Consider the following 19,453-nt stretch of genomic DNA (forward strand, 5'->3'; position numbering starts at 1 on the left):
GAAAAAAAACAACTGTTCACAATATTGCATCATGATATAAAACATATACTTACTAACACCACTTATGATGCAAAAGTAATGTTTTAATATCAAAAACAGACATTTATTTTAAATTACATAAATAATAGTGTGGACAACTGTAATTCATTCGTGCCAGGAGCCGTTTCGGCCACTGCCATTCGTGCCATACTAACAAGTGTATTTATATATGTCATTGAATGTTGTATATGATACATTTAATAATGGGATAATTATGACCAAATGTCTTAATTATTAATGTTATTAAAAAAAACATTGCTAGCAAAAATATATATTATATATTTTATATATCACCTCGCTGGCAGCTGTGCCTCAGCGACACACTGTGTTTAAAAGACGGTGAGGTCGTGGGCCATGTTTTCATTATAAAATGATATTAAGTGGGGGGCCGCATGTAATCGATTGGGGGGCCGCATGTGGCCCACGGGTCGCCAGCTTGAGACCCCTGGCTTAAATAGAAAAGGGAAAATCACCAAAATATTTTTTGCCAAAATTATCAAATTATTTGACATGGAAAATATTTCATTCATATTTTTCTGCACAGGAAAACCTGAGTGTCATTCACAGTATAAGGACTAATGTGTGGACATACTCTTGGAAATTAGGATGATGACTTAACTCATCAGTCAGACCAAACCATTTGATGTAGATGAGATCTGAACGGATTTTATTGTCCCTGACTCCATTTCCTCAAGATGTCCGCTGCTGCGTCCAGGGTGGAGTCTTCCTATTGGACAAAGACAGTGAATGTGTTTGTGAAAGTCTGTCAAAGGTCAACAGAGGTTTGGGTCCTTTCCATTTCACTAAACTAGTGTGGATTTACCTTGACAAAGCAGAATCTGATGTATTTGTCAAACTCCTTGCTGTGCTCTGGACTGTAGAAAGCAGAGACGGGGATTGTTGCTAAACCCTGCAGAAGAAAAGGACAAACCGTGGAGTAAAATTCAGGGGCAGGACAACAAACGTCCGTTATTACGTCCGTTTTGAAACACATGAAAATACATTATGTCAGATGAAGGCTGCAAACTATCAGCAGGTGACGGGGATGATGTTAACACCCACCACTCGATGCTCACGTTAGGTTTGTTTCTCAAGTTTTCATAGTCATGGTGATTTTATTCACTATTCCTTTACCTTTTCTTTAATAAGCCATTTCACAAATCTGAAATCATAGGCTTCATCCTCAGTGCTTTCGTCGTTGATGTCCATCTCTGTGAATAAAAAGGAAAAAGCAGGAAGATATTATTACAGTTCAAAATGTTTGAATATACTGAAAAAGCGATCTCTGCTGTCCTGAACTCTCTTCCAAGAAGGATCAACGCTCACACAGAGAACAACACAGGTGAAGTCCAACAATCACGCTCTCAGGTGAACCAAACGACCTAGTTTCACACCTTGACCTGATCAAGATTCTCATGATAAAAAGTGAAGTTGTTTTGACACTCACTGAGAGAGGAGATGTCCGCGATCATAAAATAGCCTCCCTCTGGCATGATGGGCTGCAAACCTACACTCTCCAGACACGAGGCCAGCTTCTTCCTCTTGTGCTGCAGAATGTCAGGCAGCTGCTGAAAGTAGCTCTCTGGAGTCCCAAACAGCTCATACTCTCTTTCAAACCCATGAGCTACTGCCTCCTGTTACAGATGGGGAAGAAGAGCATCACACATGTAGACACACAATGAAGATGGAATGACAAGTAAGAGAAACAGCAGACAATTTGGTTGCAGTTAGGTTAAAAAAAACAAAAAACAATAAACCTTATTATGTAACAACTTTGTTATTTTTTATAAACCTGCTCTTAAGCAGCTTTAACATGTGAAAATCCACTAAAGTCCACTCTGAGTGTAGGTAAAAATCATTAATTTCTCCATGCAAGACGAAATGTCAGTCAAAGAGCTTCCTTTAAAGAAGAACTTATAATGTACGTATCGAGATTTCACCTCATTTAAGTTTATATTATTTGTAACTGCCGATTGTGCTTTTATTCTTTTATCATATTGTTACTGTGTTTCTATTCCTTTGCTGTTTCCTCACTCTGTGTCTTGAAACTCTCACAATACTCACTTCCTCATTCCCACCCTTCAACATATAATACCGGAACAACTACTGTCTCTAACTTTGTGATGGTTATTCAGTGGTAATGGCTGCATTATATGCATAATTCTTCCCCACCGGTGAGAGACATTTGGTATTTTTGGAAGCTCTGGTTCTGAAGGTAGAAAAATGACATTTCCTAGACTATGACCAGGCATGAAGGGGACAGCTAAAAATGTCAAGATAAGAGAGGAACTTTTTTTTTTTAACAGTATGCAGCGTCTGTTTACCTGAGCAGCTGTTGCACAGTGGTAAACCGTGTTCTGGTGGATGGTTTTTATGTGTTTCATGACATGTGCGGAGCCAATAGCCCAGCCCACCTGAAAAGATATTCACCAACTTAACATCAAGTAGAAAAGCAGGACACACAACAGTATCAACCAGAATGTAACTGTGTGTTACCTTCCATCCAGTGGCACTGAAAGTCTTTCCACCACTGCCGACCGTAATGGTTCGATCCCACATGCCAGGGAGGCTGGCTGTAAGTATCACACCAGAAAATGATTATGTTCACGACACTGTGACGTGGAAGAATGTTGACAACTCCAGCTTCACATGGTCTCACCTATCTTTACGTGCTTGGTTCCGTCATAAGTCAGCCACTCGTAAACCTCGTCGCTAATGCACAGCAAGTCGTGTTTGATGCACAGATCTGCGATCATTTGGAGCTCTTCAGTCTTGTAAACCTAGAAAGGACACGTGTGAGTGCTTCTGTCTGGTACTGCGTTGTATTCAACGATGAGATGTGATTAAGTTGAACAAGTTTTTTTTGAAGTGCAGCAGCTTCGCCTGCACTTTCTTCACGTTCGCGAGTGTGGAAGTCGCTACCAGAGCTGCACAGTTCGTCAGAAAATAATAAAAATCACCAGGATACCATGTAAATATCAGGTACTTGGCCCAAAAATCCTGCTATTCAGATGAGAAAAAATGTTTGACTTGGAACTTTCATTTTCATTCATCAGTCGTGCCAATTTGGACTCTTGTTGCAATAACCGTGAAGTAAATTTCCATATGACTTTTTGACCGTATCGTGCAGCTCTGGTTACGACAAGTTAAGTCAGAACCAAGACCAGATTGTTCAGTGACCGAGACTTTTAGGGACCAAGAGCGAGACAAAACCAACACTGAGTCTAGACCATGGGTGTCAAACTCTGGCCCGCGGGCCAAATTTGGCCCGCCGTGTAATTTCATTTGTAATATCAAATTAACATTAGAGCTGGCCCGCCGGCATTATACAGCGGCAATCGCGCTGAGTTTAGCCGGCGATTTGGCGACTTTGATGGTCAGCATAGCGGTATTTTCAAATTTATTAGCTTGTGGAAAAAGTTAATGTTGATATTTACCTCAGAAGGCTGCAAATAGAAAAGAGGCATTCAATTTTTTATTTAAATTTTATTTGATATGCCATTGATATTTTTTAATTATTATTATTATTATTTGAAACTCGATTTTGCATGTCACTATAAAGTTATATAAGCCTTGCTTGTTCAATATTCAATGCAAAACTTGTTTGGGTCCCTATTAAAAGGTTAATTTGTTCAACCTTGGCCCGCGGCTTTGTTCAGTTTTAAATTTTGGCCCACTCTGTATTTGAGTTTGACACCCCTGGTCTAGACTAATATTAAGACCAGTGGATGATAAAATTAAATCAGTGTTGTGGAAGTTCTCTGCTGCTGTTGAAGAATGAAATAGAGAACCTTTCACATTCCTCCAATAGACAAGAAGTCTGCCTTTCCAGGCCGTGTTTTCACACCACTTTGTCTACTGTAGGTATCGGGGAGACGACTCCCTGTGGATGTTGTAGGAAGGTGCCAGTTCAGTCTAGACATCCTAATTACACAATACACAATACACAATACACAATACACACAAGGACCTGGTATATTGTGTTAAAAAAGGCTCTTGTTCGAAGACAGAGAAACTGAATTTGCCATTACATCAGTCAGTCCCTATTTTAATAGATAAACGTAAAACTCTCATTTCCTCAAAAACAATATCGGTGCAATTAAATATATAATATTAGACAACATACACCGCTATATATGTTATATGAGCTAAGAGCCAAACTCCAGTGTAGTTGATAATACTTTAGTTACATTTACAAGATGTAGGATATCAGAGAAATGCAGCTTCACCTCATCTCGAACAACCTTAGCTGTTGGAGGCAGGGAGTGGTGGCAGCTGTTGCACCACTTATGGCTACATTTGAAGATTTCCAGCAATCCACATGATCATGATACACATGAGTGGTGGTCTTGACTAGAGACACGCCAAAGTCCAAGATGACAACGAGACTATCAAAAAGTGCTCTTCAGACTGCTCTTAAGTACCAAAACACTCCTTCTTACACAGGGAACGTGTGTTTTTGTGCAACAGACCGGTGTGTTACCTTTCCTAACGGGTTGTTGGGAGTGTTGATAACAATGGCTTTAGTGCGTGGAGTAATTTTGCTGGCCAGCTCCTCAGCAGAAAGAACCCAGTCTCCACTCGACAGGACAGCACCGCTCCCCTTTTTCTTTAAAGGGAAAAACACAAAAGACCACAGTCTGTGTAGATTCTCATTCATCAAGGTCACATGTTTCACCTCTCAACCAAGAGGCTTCTTCAGTACGGAAAGTTTGTGGTGAAAAACATGAATCTGTGTGGGCAGAAGTCACTGAAACTGCAGTGTGTCCTAAAGACAGATGTCAGGCTGCTCTAAGGTGTGACTGAAAGTGCCATTGAGAGTATAGAGACCTTCAGGTTGTAAACAATGGCCATGAGAGTGTTAAAGTCACATGTCACATAAGATTAGCTGATTAGATAAGCATTGTATGTGACAGATAACAGATAACATTCACATTTACCCATGTTTTACCACAAAGTTTCAGAAGTGAAGAGAGGTGCAACGACGTTGAGAAAACTGCAGATCGAGTCGCTACCATTTGACTGACCTTTGGACGACCAGTGAATCCTCTTTGAAACAAAGTGTTACCTTTAATTCATGCACTTACATTAAAGTATTCCTATTTTTCAACATGTATGTACAACTTACTGGCCTCAGAGGTACATATACTGCTTTACCACCAGCCATTACCACCATTGGCTGGTAGCAGTCAAAGAACGGCTCGACGATGATCACCTGAAAGACACATTTCTCGTCAGTTATGTTTTTTGAAAAATGCGATATTAAAACACGCACGTATGCGATTGTTTGTCGTTTGTCTTGTTGCTGATTTTCATACCTCATCCCCTTCATCGATCAGAGCCTGACACGCAGAGAAGAGTGCCTGATACGCTCCCACTGTGACCAGGATGTCCTCAAAAGGATCAATCTCATGTCCCACAATCCTGCTGAAGAATTTAGCCAGACTTTTTACAAGAGGAGGGTGGCCCTGAGGACATCAATCACAACAAGACGTGAGGCGACTCTCACTGTTTGGTAATGACTTTCAGGGCCTTTATGTAAGGAATTGTGATGTGTATGTGTACGACGGTTCAAAACAATACAGGAGCGTATTGTGAGAGCAGGGTTAAATCACACTTACAAAGCCTCGAGTGTATTGGTGCATGGATGGTCCTCCACTCACTGCTTTACAAAACGCCTCAAGAAGAAATGGAGGCGGTGAGAAGTCTGGAAATCCTTGTCCGAGGTTCACAGGTTTGTAGTCTGCAGCCAGTTTAGAAAATTCAACCCTGGTGGTGCAAAAAGTACAGCTATTTGTGCATCTGCAGGAACAATTCGAAAAATAAACACTAGACAACAATAACTTTATGTCTGTGGAAAATACTGTTTCTATTTAGTTTTGATAGCAGTGCGTGTAAGACGATTAACAGGTGGTGCAAAATTAAAGGAAATAATAAAAATTGAATAAAAAAAATTAATAAATATGGGGGGAAACACCTATTAGTTATATTGGTCACCAAATGTTTTTTTTTATTTGTTTTTATTAATCAGTTTGGTTTTTGCCTTACCTTTTATGAATTGTCCATGTGTCATTTCCGGAAATAGACCAGCCTGACATTATAATAATCTGAATGAGCTGATTGTTATTTAATGAATCTTCTGCCGATTAGTGCTTATTTAAGTGAATTTGTGTGGTTTTTGATGACGTGATATATATTTTTTTAACTATATATTTTTTAAATATAAGTGCACTACAGTGCAGACAGGAAATGCAAAGAAATACAGCCAAACACTATCATAAACAAAATGAAATCCTCCATTTAACAGAACAAAAACACATCAGTCGATCTCTGTGCAGAACAGTGAGCTCTATAATCCCGTATAACCCTCATAATAATCCTACAACCAGGTGACTTGTTAACAATTGTGAGTATTTACTCACTACATTATTTCCCACACACTTCTTAAATGTGTGTCACGGTGTGTGATCCTCTCCGCTCCCCCATTGCTCCACCAATCACTGGGTTTATATTAAGAATACACACTGGATGCTCGTGTTACACACTTTGACAGCAATACACTCCCAGATAACAACCAATCAAAGCGTTGGATTACATGAATGTAAACATGACGACATGCTGAAGTGAATATTACAAAAAAAAAAATACTCACCACACATTCTTCTCGACGCGCTCTGTTCTGCGTGCATTGAGTTGTCTTGACATGATGTTCTGCAATCAAAGCAGCTTTTTTTTTAAATGTATGTAATAATGTAATTAATGACTGTGTAGCTGATCAGCTGTGGTTACAAGTGAGCTGCACTCACCTGGCGGTGGCTTCTCACGGCGCTCTGGCGAAATAATAACAAACAAGCGGGCAGATTTCGGGTTATTATTCCCATTAAAAGATGACGTCCGTCTCAGTGTGACTGTGCAGGACTGACAAACACCGACAGTGAATCTACATGCTGGTGCTGTGTCATGAAATTAGCCAGAGGACAATAAAGAGACAAAAGTTCCGGTATAAATATACGTGTTTTGATTTATGTGGAGTTCTTCCGGGTGGGCGGGGCGAGAAATTTAAAGTAGCAGCAGTGCTGCAAAAAAGCAGGCGCTGGAGCTCGAATTGCGGAGTTTATTTTTAGGTTTTTTTAATGTCTGAAATCCTTGCTTCCGTATATGATTGGAAACTATTGTAGATAATAATAATAATTCAAGAGAGAATTAAATCATTTTTTGTAGTAAAGCAGTTTTGGTCATTCTGAGTCTCTTTATGGTCATTTTGAGTACATCAGTACTTCTATGTCTTTAACTTTTCTTTGCATATCTAAGGTAATTTGTCTCTTCATTCGATTGTTACTTTTACTTTTATATTCAGAAAAAGATGACAGTGACATCACCAGACGAGAAAAATTAACATATTTCCCCCTAAAAAATAAATAAATGTAATTCTCTTCTCGAACTTGCCTTTTGTGTTCATCACAGTGATGAACAGCATTTTATTGACAACATATTTTTTTAAGAAGGTACATATATGTGTATCAACAGTAGCACTTTAATATCATTTAATAAATCACACTGTCAAAAACTGTGTTGTGATGTGTTTTCTGATCATAATCTCCTTCCACTTTAGTTTAATGAAGCTTTTTTCAAGTCCTCAGGCAAAACTCTGCCTTTCTTCCGCGCCTTGTTCTTCTTCTTCTCCGTTTTCACCTGCTTGCGTCTCTGGATGTTCTTTCGTCTCTTATCCTGCCGGTGTTGCATCTTCTCCGCCACGTTCTCGCTGCGTGTGCCCCACGTCTTCTTCCTCTGGCTGCGGTTCTTCTCCTTCCTCTTCAGAGCGCCGCGCAGCATGTCCTCGTCGTCTTTGATCTTGATGCCCTCCGCTTTATAAAGCAGGTTGGTCCATTTGATCTTCTCCTCCATCTGACGAGCCTTCTCTTCGTCTTTCTCCCTCAGCTTCTCCAGCTTTTCCTTGCGAGATTCCACGCGATCCAGCAGCTGCTTATAGTTTTTCCCCGTCAGTGGTGTTATCTGGCCCTTGACGCTCTGTTTCTTGTTCTTCTTTTTTTGCACTTTGTCTACATAAACTTCTTCCACTGTCTCCATCTTGTTGAAGACGATACTCGTTTCATTCCTTTTGCTTGCAGCAGGGGTTGGCTGTTCTTTTGGTTTTATCTCTGGCTGCAGCTCTTGGCCACTCTGTTCTGCCAGTTTCTTCAGCTGAAATTCTTTCCTCTTCCTTTTCTTGCGCTCCCGTTCCAGCTTTCGCTTTGCTCTTTTCGCCTGGACGGCCTCTGATAATGCATCCTGGGGGGCTCCCTGATGAAAACAATAAATCACATTTAGACTTTGTACCAGCCTTTATAAAAACAAATGAAAAGAGGCACTGATCTGCTAGAAGAGCTGCTAGAAGATAAGGTATGGTTACTAGGAGCTGTGTTTCCATCAAGGTACAGTACGGTATGGAACGGTAAAGCCCTCGGTCATGCTTGCGTTTGGACTGAGAACAGTAACTTTACTTGGTAGGTGGGGTGTGTGCTGTACCTCATGGCTACGTCAGTGAGTTACGATGCGTGACATCATACTGCGCTGATGATGAGCAACGACATTGAACTCAACATAACGGACAACAACACGATGGAGGACATCAAAGGGCTTGTTTGTCTCAACAAGACGTCAAGATTTGAATGAGAATAGACTACGGGTGTTGAAGAAACAGCGGTTGCAAGGGAGTGACGTTTTTCTGTGAACCAATCAGCTGATGCAGGTCCAGCTCCAACCCTACGTACCATTATTCTGCTACCTCAAAGGAAGGGTACAGAAAAATGGCACGGTTGGGGCCGATTAATTTGGTGCTATAATGTAAACACACACACAAAAGAAAGGTACCGTACTGAACCGTTGCACTCGGTGGAAACACGCCAACTGAAACCATCCACTGCAGCGTTAATTTAACACATTGCGTGAGTCTTAAAGTTGTGTAGAGTGACATTTATTAAAAGTGCCGGGTGAAGTATAAACCGGGCTTTACACATTCTTGCTAATGGTTCCATTCATACTATAATGAAGATCTGCATGGACCTGGATACATTTTTGGGCTCGATGTGAACGTCCACATAGGGTCCACGCATACCATCATGTACATATGTGGCCAATGTAGAAACTAGGAATTGGTCGTAATAAGTCTGTTTAGATGCCAAAATAAAAATAAAAATAAAAATAATACTAAAGAGAATGACTTTTGTTCACATTGACCTGATATTATATATAGTAAGTATTTGGACAGTGACACACAGAAACTTTCATGTGGACACCTTCACAGTGGATATGCAGACATTCAGTTTTATTTCTTTAACAGTCTTTCACAACCATTTTATTTCATAATTTCTCCATTTTCAGAGGCTCAAAATGTGTATTTGACACAGAATGGCATGGAAACAATAACTGTAATGTTTTTGTTAAACAGCTTGAGAAAGAAGCAGAAATGCACAAATCTCTTAAAAAAACAGAGAAAACAGTGGATTGAATTTGCTGCATGACTAGGATAGATATTAAATAATGCAGAGGATAATTAAATTCTCATACCTGCCCTCTGGACTCCTCGATCTTTTCATGCAGCCTCTTACGTAGAACATCTACTGTTGAGAAGTTGGACTGTGCTTTCACTCCTTTAAGAAACAATGACAATGAATAAACAATGACTATAAGAGACCATGTTAACCATAGAAAGACAGCCAAATGTATAATTTGATAATTGTGTCAATACACTGACATTAGAGCGTTGCTGAACTTTAATACATATTGCTGAATTTGTGTACCTTTAGGTGTCTGTTTTGCAGCTCCATTGGGTTTTGCTGTGGTCGGGGATTTGTGTGCTGCTGGAGAGACTGAGGGCTTCTGTTTGAGTTTAGGCGTCTTCTCATTCATGTCCCTTTCCTTAAAGTGCTTCTTTTTACACTTTTTCTTCTTCTTTGGGGGACCACTGTCATTCTTACCCTTGAAATGAACTGAACACACACACACACACACACAAAAACTTATTTACAAAACATTTTGAATGACAATTTTACTATCAGGTTTCGTAGCTTCAAGCATGGATAGATTTGCTGTCATGCATGCGCAAACCAGTTTCTTTCAAGCCTAATCCTGCCTCAGTCACTACTCAATAAGGAAACAGGTTAATTGTGTCATGTTTATTGATATAATAAATAATAATTAATTTTTTCATTCTGTTATTCTGTAAAACTTCCCTGTGTTGACAATGACGTATAATTGATTTGATCAAGACTTGTTTATTACTCTATTATTATTATTATTATTTTTTAGATCAGTGGTACCACTTTATATTAAGATTTAAATACAGTGGTGTAAATAGGTTTAGCAGGATGCAGATTTATTCCCAATAAGATAATTGGCAGTCTCATCCTCCTCTTCACATATACATCAATTCATAAATTTAAACTGAGAGAATAGAAAATATTTTGTATTTTTCCTTGATTCATATCATTAGATGTATATAAAAAACAGATGTTCCCCTAAGTACTTCTAATAATAATAAAGTAATGAATAAAACCCCCCAAAAAAGGTCTACTTGATTTTTCAACATATATGCATACATATATGCTATTATTAGTTTGCCTTCGCCTTTAGTTTGCTTTTTAACATTGTAGCGCCCCCCTTAGTTTACAGTAGCAATAGCAATACATGAATGACTATTTTAGAACCTTTCAATGTCCCACATGCACAATAAGCACGTGTTTTTGCATCGTTTTCTCAACATAGCACAGAAGTGGGTGCTCTTTACGATAGGAAAACGTGTAAAGTAACCTTACCAAACGGTCTCTTCTTCGGCTCTTGCTCTCGTTGGGAGAATACTTTACTCGCCAATTTCTGAATGTACGTGTCTCTTGAGGCGAGGAACATGTCGACGGTGGAGCCGCGCTGTCACAGTTTATCAAGCTAAAAATCGACAGAAATGTAAAAATATCAACATATGTCTTCCGCTACACACGTGGGTCCAAAACAGCGGGGCGGGGCTTCGACGAACCGGATGTGGTAGCACCGTAAACATTCCCCCTTGACACAAGAAGTCAGTTTCGTAACTGTCGCTGTTTGGATTTTCTTGCGTCTCTCATTGCGTACTTACGGTACACATATATGCCTATTTATATCAGAATTGTTCACATTTCTAAGACAGAAATGCATATGTAGATACATATTTAGTCACTTGGGCATTCTGTAATGATATCACAGTATGTACAACCACTCCAAATGCACGGCGAAAATTATTTTTGGCTGCTGCCAGCACCCGTACCGTAATTGCTTAATGAGTCACGCAAGAAAATCCGGCGGCTAGCTTGACACAAAAGTTGACACAAGCTGAGGTGTAGTTTGATTTCGCTGTTATTTTTTCGTGAACGTCGTGATTCACCATGGCTTCTCTGAGGTCAGTTGCGGCTCGCTCCACCAAGGTGATAACGACACTTAAACAGCAGGTGAGTTATTGATAGTAACCCACCCGGGAACCTTGTCTCTACATAGAAAGAGTTGTGTGAAATTCATACTCTTCACATTTCCCGAATCGTAAGTTTGAGTTCTGTTTTTTGTTTTGACATGATTGCAGACTACTGTCTTTTACATCAAGAGGACGTTGTTGCTGTCCAGACTGCCTCTTTTCAAACGTGCAGACGGTAAAATGTTATGTTGATGCTAGACTTTCTGTCAGTAACATCACTGAACTCATGTCAATGGCTGTCTTTAGCATTTGCTATTTTCTTGTCTTGACATACATACAAATTACGGAAGCCAATGAGATCTTTCTAAGTACTGTAGTCTGGTACAGTAGTCATGAAGTCTTCAGTCTTATGTTGTTGTTGTTATCCTGGACCAATTAGTTTGAGTTGTTTCCATAATCCTGCTTCCCAGGGCAAAATAGTAAATAGTTACACCTCCTCTGTGTAATCACAAACATATCACCTTTAACTCATTTATAGTATGGTCACATTCCTGATAACTTCAAGTTAACAACAGTGAGAATTTGCTAGGATGTTATAGTCTGCTGATAGTAAATTTAGAAGAGTTTTACAAAATAAGAGAGGTTATAAAAATTAAAAATTGTTTTAAAAAGAGAATCAGCATCTGTATGGATCACCACCACTTATCCTCCATCCTCAGAAGATTTGTATTAAAATCAATTGTTGACCTTTTGAGTTATGCTGCTCACAAACAAACACACAACATAGCTGGAAACGTAATACAATTTTTACATTAATTAAAAATACACTGTCCTGTGTGTTGTGGATTTCCAGGCAGGTTCGTCAACTTGTGTCGACAGTCCAGCTCGACCACAGTCGTTGCAGAGAAAGGAGAAGACTCTTTTCTCAAATGGCTCCTGCTCCTCATCCCTGCCACTGCGTTTGGCCTCGGCACATGGCAGGTAAGCGCTGTGTACTTTGTGTCATCCCTTTGTTTATAATAATTCAGACAAATGCTTGGACCGTTTTTTTTTTTTTTTTTATGTGAAGGTGAAACGGCGTCAGTGGAAACTACAGCTGATTAACGACATGACAAGACTCACGACTGCAGAACCTATTCCTCTTCCTCTTAAGTATGTATAAAGCAGACACAAGAGCTGTAAATATTTATCCGTCAATTAAAAGGTGGAAAACAACTATTTTCATAGGTGATGAATCTGTGTAATATGTTTGAGTTTAGGGCAGAACAGGCAAGATATTTATTTGCATCACTAATCTGCAGATTGATTATGTTATAAGACACATTATTATTTGCAGTTTGTACACACACCATGTCACGCTGACACTGTTTGTAACAGGGAAACAAATGCACATGACTCTTACCATCGAGGTGGCACGTCATTTTCCATGTTCGATAAATAATGGCCGTTTTCTCCCTACATCCTAGTCCTGACGAGCTGAATACGATGGAGTACAGAAGAGTGGCAGTGCGTGGACGGTATGACCACTCGAAGGAGCTGTATATTCTGCCCCGTTCACCAGTGGACCCAGAGAAAGAGGCCAGAGAGGCAGGAAGGCTGTCTTCTAATCCAGAAAGTGGCGCGAATGTCATCACCCCGTTCCACTGCACTGACCTCGGGTAACGGCATAATATAGAATATCATAGGGTTCGCCCTACAGTTATTATTATTATTATAATGGATTACATACTGATTTTACACCATCTTCTACCGTTTCTGATCCCTGCAACCTTCACTTGCAGCATCACAATCCTGGTGAATAGAGGATTTGTGCCAAAGGTGAAAATAAGACCAGAGACCAGGATGAAAGGACAGGTCAGTGTTTCTTACTAAAGCTGCTGTAATTGAGTTTTAATAAGCGACCCGTTGGTGGTGGTTATTTGCTATATCATCTGCGTTATGATGCAAGTGTACTGATGAAACTTCATAGAGTAAACACAGGCTTCTCTCATACATACATGCTCTTCTCAGAACAGTTCAAGTCTAAACAATGTGTCATGTGTGCAGGTGGAAGATGAGGTGGAAGTGGTTGGGATCGTCAGACTGACAGAAACTCGTAAACCCTTCATTCCCAAAAATGATGAGGAGAGAAACCACTGGCATTATAGAGACCTAGAGGCCATGAGTCGCGTCACTGAAGCTGAGCCCATCTTCATTGATGCCGACTTTGGTAAGATCTTTGACAATACCCACAATGCCCTTTGATTGAACTACTTCACAATAGGTGTCATATAAGATAGTTACGTGTAAAGCAGACATTAATGTCAGTCTTCCCGTGCAGGGAGCACCATTCCTGGCGGACCAATTGGTGGACAAACCAGAATCACACTGAGAAACGAACACATGCAGTATATCATTACATGGTAGGTGGTTCACGATTTTTACTACATCACTTATCTACTGCTGTTGGATTTCTAATTTAATTTATATCTCTTCTAGGTATGGCTTGTGTGCAGTGACCTCCTACATGTGGTATGCAAAGTTCATCAAGAGGATAAAAGTGTGATTAAAAGCAGTGGAAGAACGGGGATACTGTATCAAGTGAACCAAATCAGTTCCAGCTTGCTGCATACATTCAGTGACAAATGTGTAAATAGTTGTGGATTGTTCTGAAATAAATTAATGAATGACTTTCTGCTGCAGTTTTTTTTCTTTAAAGAAAGTTATACATTTCCATCTGATTAAGGCATCATCATAATTTTAGCAGGACAACCCGCATGGACATCTTGACCAAAAATTAGCATTTACTCAGTTCAGTTAATTTGAATCAGGACAAGGAAAGCGTTTAATTTAGGCCTCGTTTTCAAACCCATTAAAGTGCATCTTCTAAATATTCTACTTTAAATTTTAGATGTGACTTCAGTCTGAGCAATACACTCATCACATGATTGTCTGTACCACTATTAACATGCCAACAATTTGCTCTATTTTAACCATCAAGTCAGTTCAGATTATTTTCCCCACAGCCGATATCTTCAAATGGACTTACTTCTGAAATGGCATGCATCGTTTAATAACGAACACATTCTAGTAAGATACATTTTTTATTCCAAACAATTTAACCAAGCTCGGTAGACAATTCCTTGGCCTTTGCCTTCTCCAGCTTGGCGCTGTGGACTTGGGTCCCATGTTGCCGCCTGCCCAGTGATGACGGATCTGGAACAAGTTTGTGCATGTCTTTCTGTGCACCAGTCTGCCCAGTCTTGCCTTGCCCTTGATAATACAGTATGGGACACCCATCTTGCGGCACAGAGCCAGCAGGAAAACGACAAGCTGCAGAGGGACCGGAAAAATGTTAGTATTGGAAGGAATACACCTACCCATTGTCATATTTGAAAAACATGTTATTGTGTTGTCACTTGCTCAGGGTTAAAAAGCTCAAATACCATCAAGGTTCATCAGGTGAAGAAATTCAAACATCATTGCCTATGACAGTTTCCACAATAACTGTACCTAATGTAGTGCAGTGGAAGGTTCCACTGCTATCAAATACATAAACCCACCTCAATTGGATCCACATCGTGGGCGATGATGACCAGCTCGGCCTTCTTGATCTCCACCAGGGAAGCGACGGTGTTTACACCTGAAAGCAAATGGAGATTTTAACCTCAAACTTTGGACCAAACTTCTTTGAGTTACATTTTTCATTTTCTGGCCAATGCTCAGGGTTAAAAAGCTCAATACCATCACGGTTCATCAGGTGACGAAATTCAAATCATCACTGCATACAGGCCAAATTACATAGGAATGAGTGTGCAACACAGCTCCTAGTGGCAAACTAGCTTCCAAATTACCTGCACGAAGGACAGGGGGCCTCTTGGTTGGGGTATCTCCCTTTTCAGCAGCCTTCTGCTCAGCACAGGCCAACAGCCTCTGCCTCTTCTCCTGCTTGGTCTCTGGCCTGTACTTGTGGGCCAGCTTGAACAGCTGTGTGGCTGCGAAGAATAACAATAAAAATTGTGTCACACTCTATTCTCGTAATTGACTCAGTTCAAAGACAGTTGTAAACCATATTTCAGGTAGCTGAATCAGTGATCTTGGTGGGATGTCAGCATGGCTGATAAGATAGCAAATATTTTTTCACATCATTTTCAAAGCAACAATGGTATTTTCATGATCTTCCAAATACTGGTTTGAACAACTGCATGTCCAAATGCCCGAGGAAACTTACCAGTCTGGCTGGTTGATTGCAGGGGGAACCTTCAGACGCTTGTAGAGGATGGAGCGCTGCCTCTGCAGGCGGATGTGACGAGGCCATTTCACAAAACGTGTCAAATCACGCTTGGGCTGAATATCCTTGCCTGTGGTGATGGATAAAATAAAAATATATTGAGCATCCAACTTCAAATAAGGAAAAAAAAGGTTTACAAAGTTAAGTGCATCAGCGATCTTGGTGGGAAAAAAAGTCTTCAGTGTTAAGATAGCAAATATTCCGTTACATCATATGCACCATTATAGGTCACTGGTACTACAAAAATGCCACCGAGGGGCTACTCACCGATGCCGCAGTTCTTTGGCCTCTTCTCAAAAAGGGGGTTCACAACTTTCTTGGCCACAGAAGGGGCAGGAGCCACGTTTTTGTAAATTTTTTATCCCTCAAAGAAAGCATTTCTATCCGATTAAGGAATCACAATTTTAACAGGACAACCCGCATTGACATCTTGACCCACACCTCAAATTTGCATTTACTCAGTTCAGGTTAATTTGAATCTGGACAAGGGAAGTGTTTAATTTAGGCCTTGTTTTCAAACCCATTAAATTGCATCTTCTAAATATTCTACTTCAAATTTTAGATGTGGCTTCAGTCTGAGCAATATACTCATCAAATAATGGACTGTACCACTATTAACATGCCAACAATTTGCTCTATTTTAACCATCAAATCAGTTCAGATTATTTTCCCTCATAGCTGACATCTTAATCTTCAAATGAATTTAAAGCTGAAATAGCATGCACCGTTTAACAAATACGAACAAGACATTCTAGTAGGACATACATTTTTTATTCCAAACAATTTAACCAAGCTTGGTAGCCAATTCCTTGGCCTTTGCCTTCTCCAGCTTGGCGATGCGGGCTGTGGACTTGGGTCCCATGATGCCGCCTCCCCAGTGACGACGGATCTGGAACAAGTTTGCAAAAAATTAGAATGGTGCCACTCGTCTCCAGTATGAAATATTGGGTTGACAGACATTCAATAGTGAATAAAGAATCCATACCTCCTCGTATCGGTCATTGTAGTTGGTCTTGATGGCTTCCACAAGCTTGGCAAGTGCACCTTTATCCTCGCTGTAAACAAACAAAATCATTTTACAATATTGTTTTACTATTTCAAGTAAGAAACTTCATTCCATCATCCAACTCCGTGCCACGACACAGGTTAAATCGTCACCTTGCATTTGGAACTTTATACTCACGGGTTAGTCTGTGTGAAGGCGACTGATGTGCATGTCTTTCTGTGCACCAGTCTGCCCAGTCTTGCCTTGCCCTTGATAATACAGTATGGGACACCCATCTTGCGGCACAGAGCCGGCAGGAAAACGACAAGCTGCAGAGGGACCAGAAAAATGTTAGTATTGGAAGGAAAACACCAACCCATTGTCATATTTGAAAAACATGTTATTGTGTGGTCACTTGCTCAGGGTTAAAAAGCTCAAATACCATCAAGGTTCATCAGGTGAAGAAATTCAAACATCATTGCCAACGACCATTTTCCACAATGAACTGTGCTATCAAATACATAAACCCACCTCAATCGGATCCACATCGTGGGCGATGATGACCAGCTGGGCCTTCTTGCTCTCCACCAGGGAAGTGACGGTGTTTACGCCTGAAAGCAAATGGAGATTTTAAACTCAAACTTAAGACCAAACTTCTTTGAGTTACATTTTTCATTTTCTGGCCAATGCTCAGGGTTAAAAAGCTCAATACCATCACGGTTCATCAGGTGAAGAAATTCAAATCATCACTGCATACAGGCCAAATTATGTAAGAACGAGTGTGCAACAGGTCCTAGTGGCACACTAGCTTCCAATTTACCTGCACGAAGGACAGGGGGCCTCTTGGTTGGGGTATCTCCCTTTCCAGCAGCCTTCTGTTCAGCACGGGCCAACAGCCTCTGCCTCTTCTCCTGCTTGGTCTCTGGCCTGTACTTGTGGGCCAGCTTGAACAGCTGTGTGGCTGCGAAGAAAAACAATAAAAATTGTGTCACTATTCGAGTAACTGACTCGGTTCAAAGAAAGTAGTAAACCATATTTCAGGTAGCTGAATCAGTGATCTTGGTGGGATGTCAGCATGGCTGATAAGATAGCAAATATTCTTCACATCATTTTCAAAGTAACAATGGTATTTTCATGATCTTCCAAATACTGGTTTGACCAACTGCATGTCCAAAAGCCTGAGGAAACTTACCAGTCTGGCGGTCCAGAGCCTGGGTGAACTGGTTGATTGCAGGGGGAACCTTCAGACGCTTGTAGAGGATGGAGCGCTGCCTCTGCAGGCGGATGTAACGAGGCCATTTCACAAAACGTGTCAAATCACGCTTGGGCTGAATATCCTGGCCTGTGGTGATGGATAAAATAAAAATATATTGAGCATCCAACTTCAAATAAGGAAAAAAAGTGTTTATAAACTTAAGTGCATCAGCGATCTTGGTGGGAAATATGTCTTCAGTGTTGTTAAGATAGCAAATATTCCGTTACATCATCTGCACCATTATTGGTCACTAGTACTACAAAAATGCCACCGAGGGGCTACTCACCGATGCCGTAGTTCTTTGGCCTCTTCTCAAAAAGGGGGTTCACAACTTTCTTGGCCTCATGTTTCTTGGCCACAGAAGGGGCAGGTGCCACCTTCTTCCCCTTAGCCTTCTTTCCCTTAGGCTGTCAGAGAGAAGAAAGAGAGACCATGTTAAGATTAGTAATTTAAAACAAGTACTTTTGATATAAAACTTAATTTTAAAATACCAATTAAGTATTAATTAACATACTAATATCTCAAGGCATCACATCGCATCTTTCAATATATGAAATGTGATGCGAGTAGAGACAAAAACATAACATTTTGTTTGTTAAATCTGCATTTACGAGCAGTTTAAATAGTACCCATGTTTGATTGGATCCTGGCTTTAACTTTGATCCTTTGTGCTGATTCGCATCCTCTGATTACAGTTTCCATAACTGTTTGGTACACAAATCATTTAAAAAGTCAAATCTAGTGCGTGGGTGTTAAGGCAAAAACCAGTGCGTCAATAGCATTAGCAAACACAAGTAACATCCTGCTACACATCAGTATACGCTACTGTTAGTCATATAGAGGAGCCCCCAAACTTAGGCTGGAGTCCTCATTAATGCAACCGCAGTAAACAAACCGAACCTGAACATTAATCACATGTAACGCCATTGACGTGGATTAAATACAAGATGCGAATATGGAGATACGATAATGGGGCCCATTCACGCAACACCACCGGCTAACTAAACCAACCGGACACATTCAAATCCCACCAAGATACAGCTGTGGTCTTTTTCTGCCTCCTAAGAGAGCACGTTCATTATAGGCTACTGTAAAGAAACGAGCGTTTACATAAGAAGGAAAACTGGTAAAGTTTAAAAATTGTCCAAACCCAGCGTGTTCATCAACGTTAGCTTTAGCTTCTTACAGGGCAGCCACAGTGCTACTAGTACCGGCTACACTTGTGTCACTTCAACAAAGTTTAAACCCAAAACACCACGACATCGAAGAAAAATATTGACATTATATGCAACGACATGCTTCACAAAATCTATAACAACATTTTACAATGAATAGATAAGCATGAGGACAAGGATGTAGACGGATAAAACAGAAAGGATTGCTCCGAAGAAGAAACAGCTATGTACCCACCATGTCGGTTCAGGCAGAAAGGAGGAACGAGGGATTCTGGGTAGCCTTAATACCGCG

The 19,453-nt window shown here is 40.4% G+C and overlaps 4 protein-coding genes and 1 pseudogene across 6 annotated transcripts in view; 1 reads left to right on the top strand and 4 right to left on the bottom strand.

The window, feature by feature from the left end:
• The window catches only part of kyat1 (kynurenine aminotransferase 1), a 7,117-nt gene extending 78 nt beyond the window's left edge, over window positions 1–7,039 (bottom strand). The window contains exons 1-13 of one of the 2 annotated variants that reach the window (XM_083891560.1): window positions 6,846–7,039; window positions 6,692–6,750; window positions 5,661–5,808; window positions 5,358–5,507; window positions 5,168–5,254; window positions 4,523–4,648; window positions 2,699–2,819; window positions 2,536–2,612; window positions 2,364–2,453; window positions 1,487–1,673; window positions 1,174–1,250; window positions 863–949; window positions 1–766 (exon numbers count right to left, since the gene is read on the bottom strand). The exon at window positions 1–766 is cut by the window's left edge and continues 78 nt beyond it. In XM_083891560.1, the coding sequence (XP_083747686.1) occupies window positions 707–766; window positions 863–949; window positions 1,174–1,250; window positions 1,487–1,673; window positions 2,364–2,453; window positions 2,536–2,612; window positions 2,699–2,819; window positions 4,523–4,648; window positions 5,168–5,254; window positions 5,358–5,507; window positions 5,661–5,808; window positions 6,692–6,750; window positions 6,846–6,920 (1,344 nt within the window). In that variant the 5' untranslated portion in view covers window positions 6,921–7,039 and the 3' untranslated portion in view covers window positions 1–706. Of the gene's footprint in view, window positions 767–862; window positions 950–1,173; window positions 1,251–1,486; window positions 1,674–2,363; window positions 2,454–2,535; window positions 2,613–2,698; window positions 2,820–4,522; window positions 4,649–5,167; window positions 5,255–5,357; window positions 5,508–5,660; window positions 5,809–6,691; window positions 6,766–6,845 lie in introns of both variants that reach the window. The other variant, XM_083891561.1, reaches the window with a different exon arrangement.
• Window positions 7,040–7,593: 554 nt separating this feature from the next.
• On the bottom strand, window positions 7,594–11,019 carry surf6 (surfeit 6). Its single transcript, XM_083897579.1, has 4 exons — window positions 10,854–11,019; window positions 9,840–10,028; window positions 9,607–9,689; window positions 7,594–8,340 (listed from the first exon to the last, which is right to left on the bottom strand). The coding sequence occupies exons 1-4, from the start codon at window positions 10,942–10,944 to the stop codon at window positions 7,648–7,650; spliced, it is 1,056 nt and encodes a 351-aa protein (XP_083753705.1). The 5' UTR covers window positions 10,945–11,019; the 3' UTR covers window positions 7,594–7,647.
• A 375-nt stretch (window positions 11,020–11,394) lies between these two features.
• surf1 (SURF1 cytochrome c oxidase assembly factor) lies at window positions 11,395–14,076 on the top strand. The gene is made up of 9 exons (XM_083888459.1): window positions 11,395–11,516; window positions 11,645–11,711; window positions 12,330–12,457; window positions 12,546–12,628; window positions 12,943–13,134; window positions 13,258–13,330; window positions 13,523–13,685; window positions 13,797–13,878; window positions 13,955–14,076. Exons 1-9 carry the CDS (start codon window positions 11,454–11,456, stop codon window positions 14,019–14,021), a joined length of 918 nt encoding a protein of 305 aa, XP_083744585.1. The 5' UTR covers window positions 11,395–11,453; the 3' UTR covers window positions 14,022–14,076.
• A 497-nt stretch (window positions 14,077–14,573) lies between these two features.
• Window positions 14,574–16,092, bottom strand: LOC310939519 (large ribosomal subunit protein eL8-like; annotated as a pseudogene). The gene is made up of 5 exons (XR_014593139.1): window positions 16,014–16,092; window positions 15,645–15,816; window positions 15,310–15,450; window positions 15,019–15,098; window positions 14,574–14,788 (listed from the first exon to the last, which is right to left on the bottom strand). The product of XR_014593139.1 is annotated as a large ribosomal subunit protein eL8-like (transcript).
• Window positions 16,093–16,501: 409 nt separating this feature from the next.
• LOC310924965 (large ribosomal subunit protein eL8) lies at window positions 16,502–19,435 on the bottom strand. The gene is made up of 8 exons (XM_083886831.1): window positions 19,397–19,435; window positions 18,273–18,393; window positions 17,924–18,073; window positions 17,552–17,692; window positions 17,263–17,342; window positions 16,930–17,060; window positions 16,732–16,801; window positions 16,502–16,635 (listed from the first exon to the last, which is right to left on the bottom strand). Exons 1-8 carry the CDS (start codon window positions 19,397–19,399, stop codon window positions 16,531–16,533), a joined length of 801 nt encoding a protein of 266 aa, XP_083742957.1. The 5' UTR covers window positions 19,400–19,435; the 3' UTR covers window positions 16,502–16,530.
• Between the last annotated feature and the right edge of the window lie 18 nt (window positions 19,436–19,453).

Source organism: Microchirus variegatus, assembly GCF_963457635.1.
Source record: "Microchirus variegatus genome assembly, chromosome: 1".
Lineage (NCBI taxonomy): Eukaryota > Metazoa > Chordata > Actinopteri > Pleuronectiformes > Soleidae > Microchirus > Microchirus variegatus.

What these genes read in the sequence shown, in the direction of transcription:
- surf6 (XM_083897579.1), bottom strand. Translation starts at nt 10,944, where the DNA reads ATGTTCCTCGCCTCAAGAGACACGTACATTCAGAAATTGGCGAGTAAA. An exon ending in GCCGAAGAAGAGACCGTTTG is followed by an intron (nt 10,029 to 10,853) that starts GTAAGGTTACTT and finishes GTGTGTGTTCAG; the next exon opens with TTCATTTCAAGGGTAAGAAT. An exon ending in TGCAAAACAGACACCTAAAG is followed by an intron (nt 9,690 to 9,839) that starts GTACACAAATTC and finishes TGTTTCTTAAAG; the next exon opens with GAGTGAAAGCACAGTCCAAC.
- surf1 (XM_083888459.1), top strand. Translation starts at nt 11,454, where the DNA reads ATGGCTTCTCTGAGGTCAGTTGCGGCTCGCTCCACCAAGGTGATAACG. An exon ending in TTGGCCTCGGCACATGGCAG is followed by an intron (nt 12,458 to 12,545) that starts GTAAGCGCTGTG and finishes TTTTATGTGAAG; the next exon opens with GTGAAACGGCGTCAGTGGAA. An exon ending in ATGCAGTATATCATTACATG is followed by an intron (nt 13,879 to 13,954) that starts GTAGGTGGTTCA and finishes TATCTCTTCTAG; the next exon opens with GTATGGCTTGTGTGCAGTGA.
- LOC310924965 (XM_083886831.1), bottom strand. An exon ending in GGCTCTGGACCGCCAGACTG is followed by an intron (nt 17,693 to 17,923) that starts GTAAGTTTCCTC and finishes TTTTCTTCGCAG; the next exon opens with CCACACAGCTGTTCAAGCTG. An exon ending in GCCCCCTGTCCTTCGTGCAG is followed by an intron (nt 17,343 to 17,551) that starts GTAAATTGGAAG and finishes ATTTGCTTTCAG; the next exon opens with GCGTAAACACCGTCACTTCC.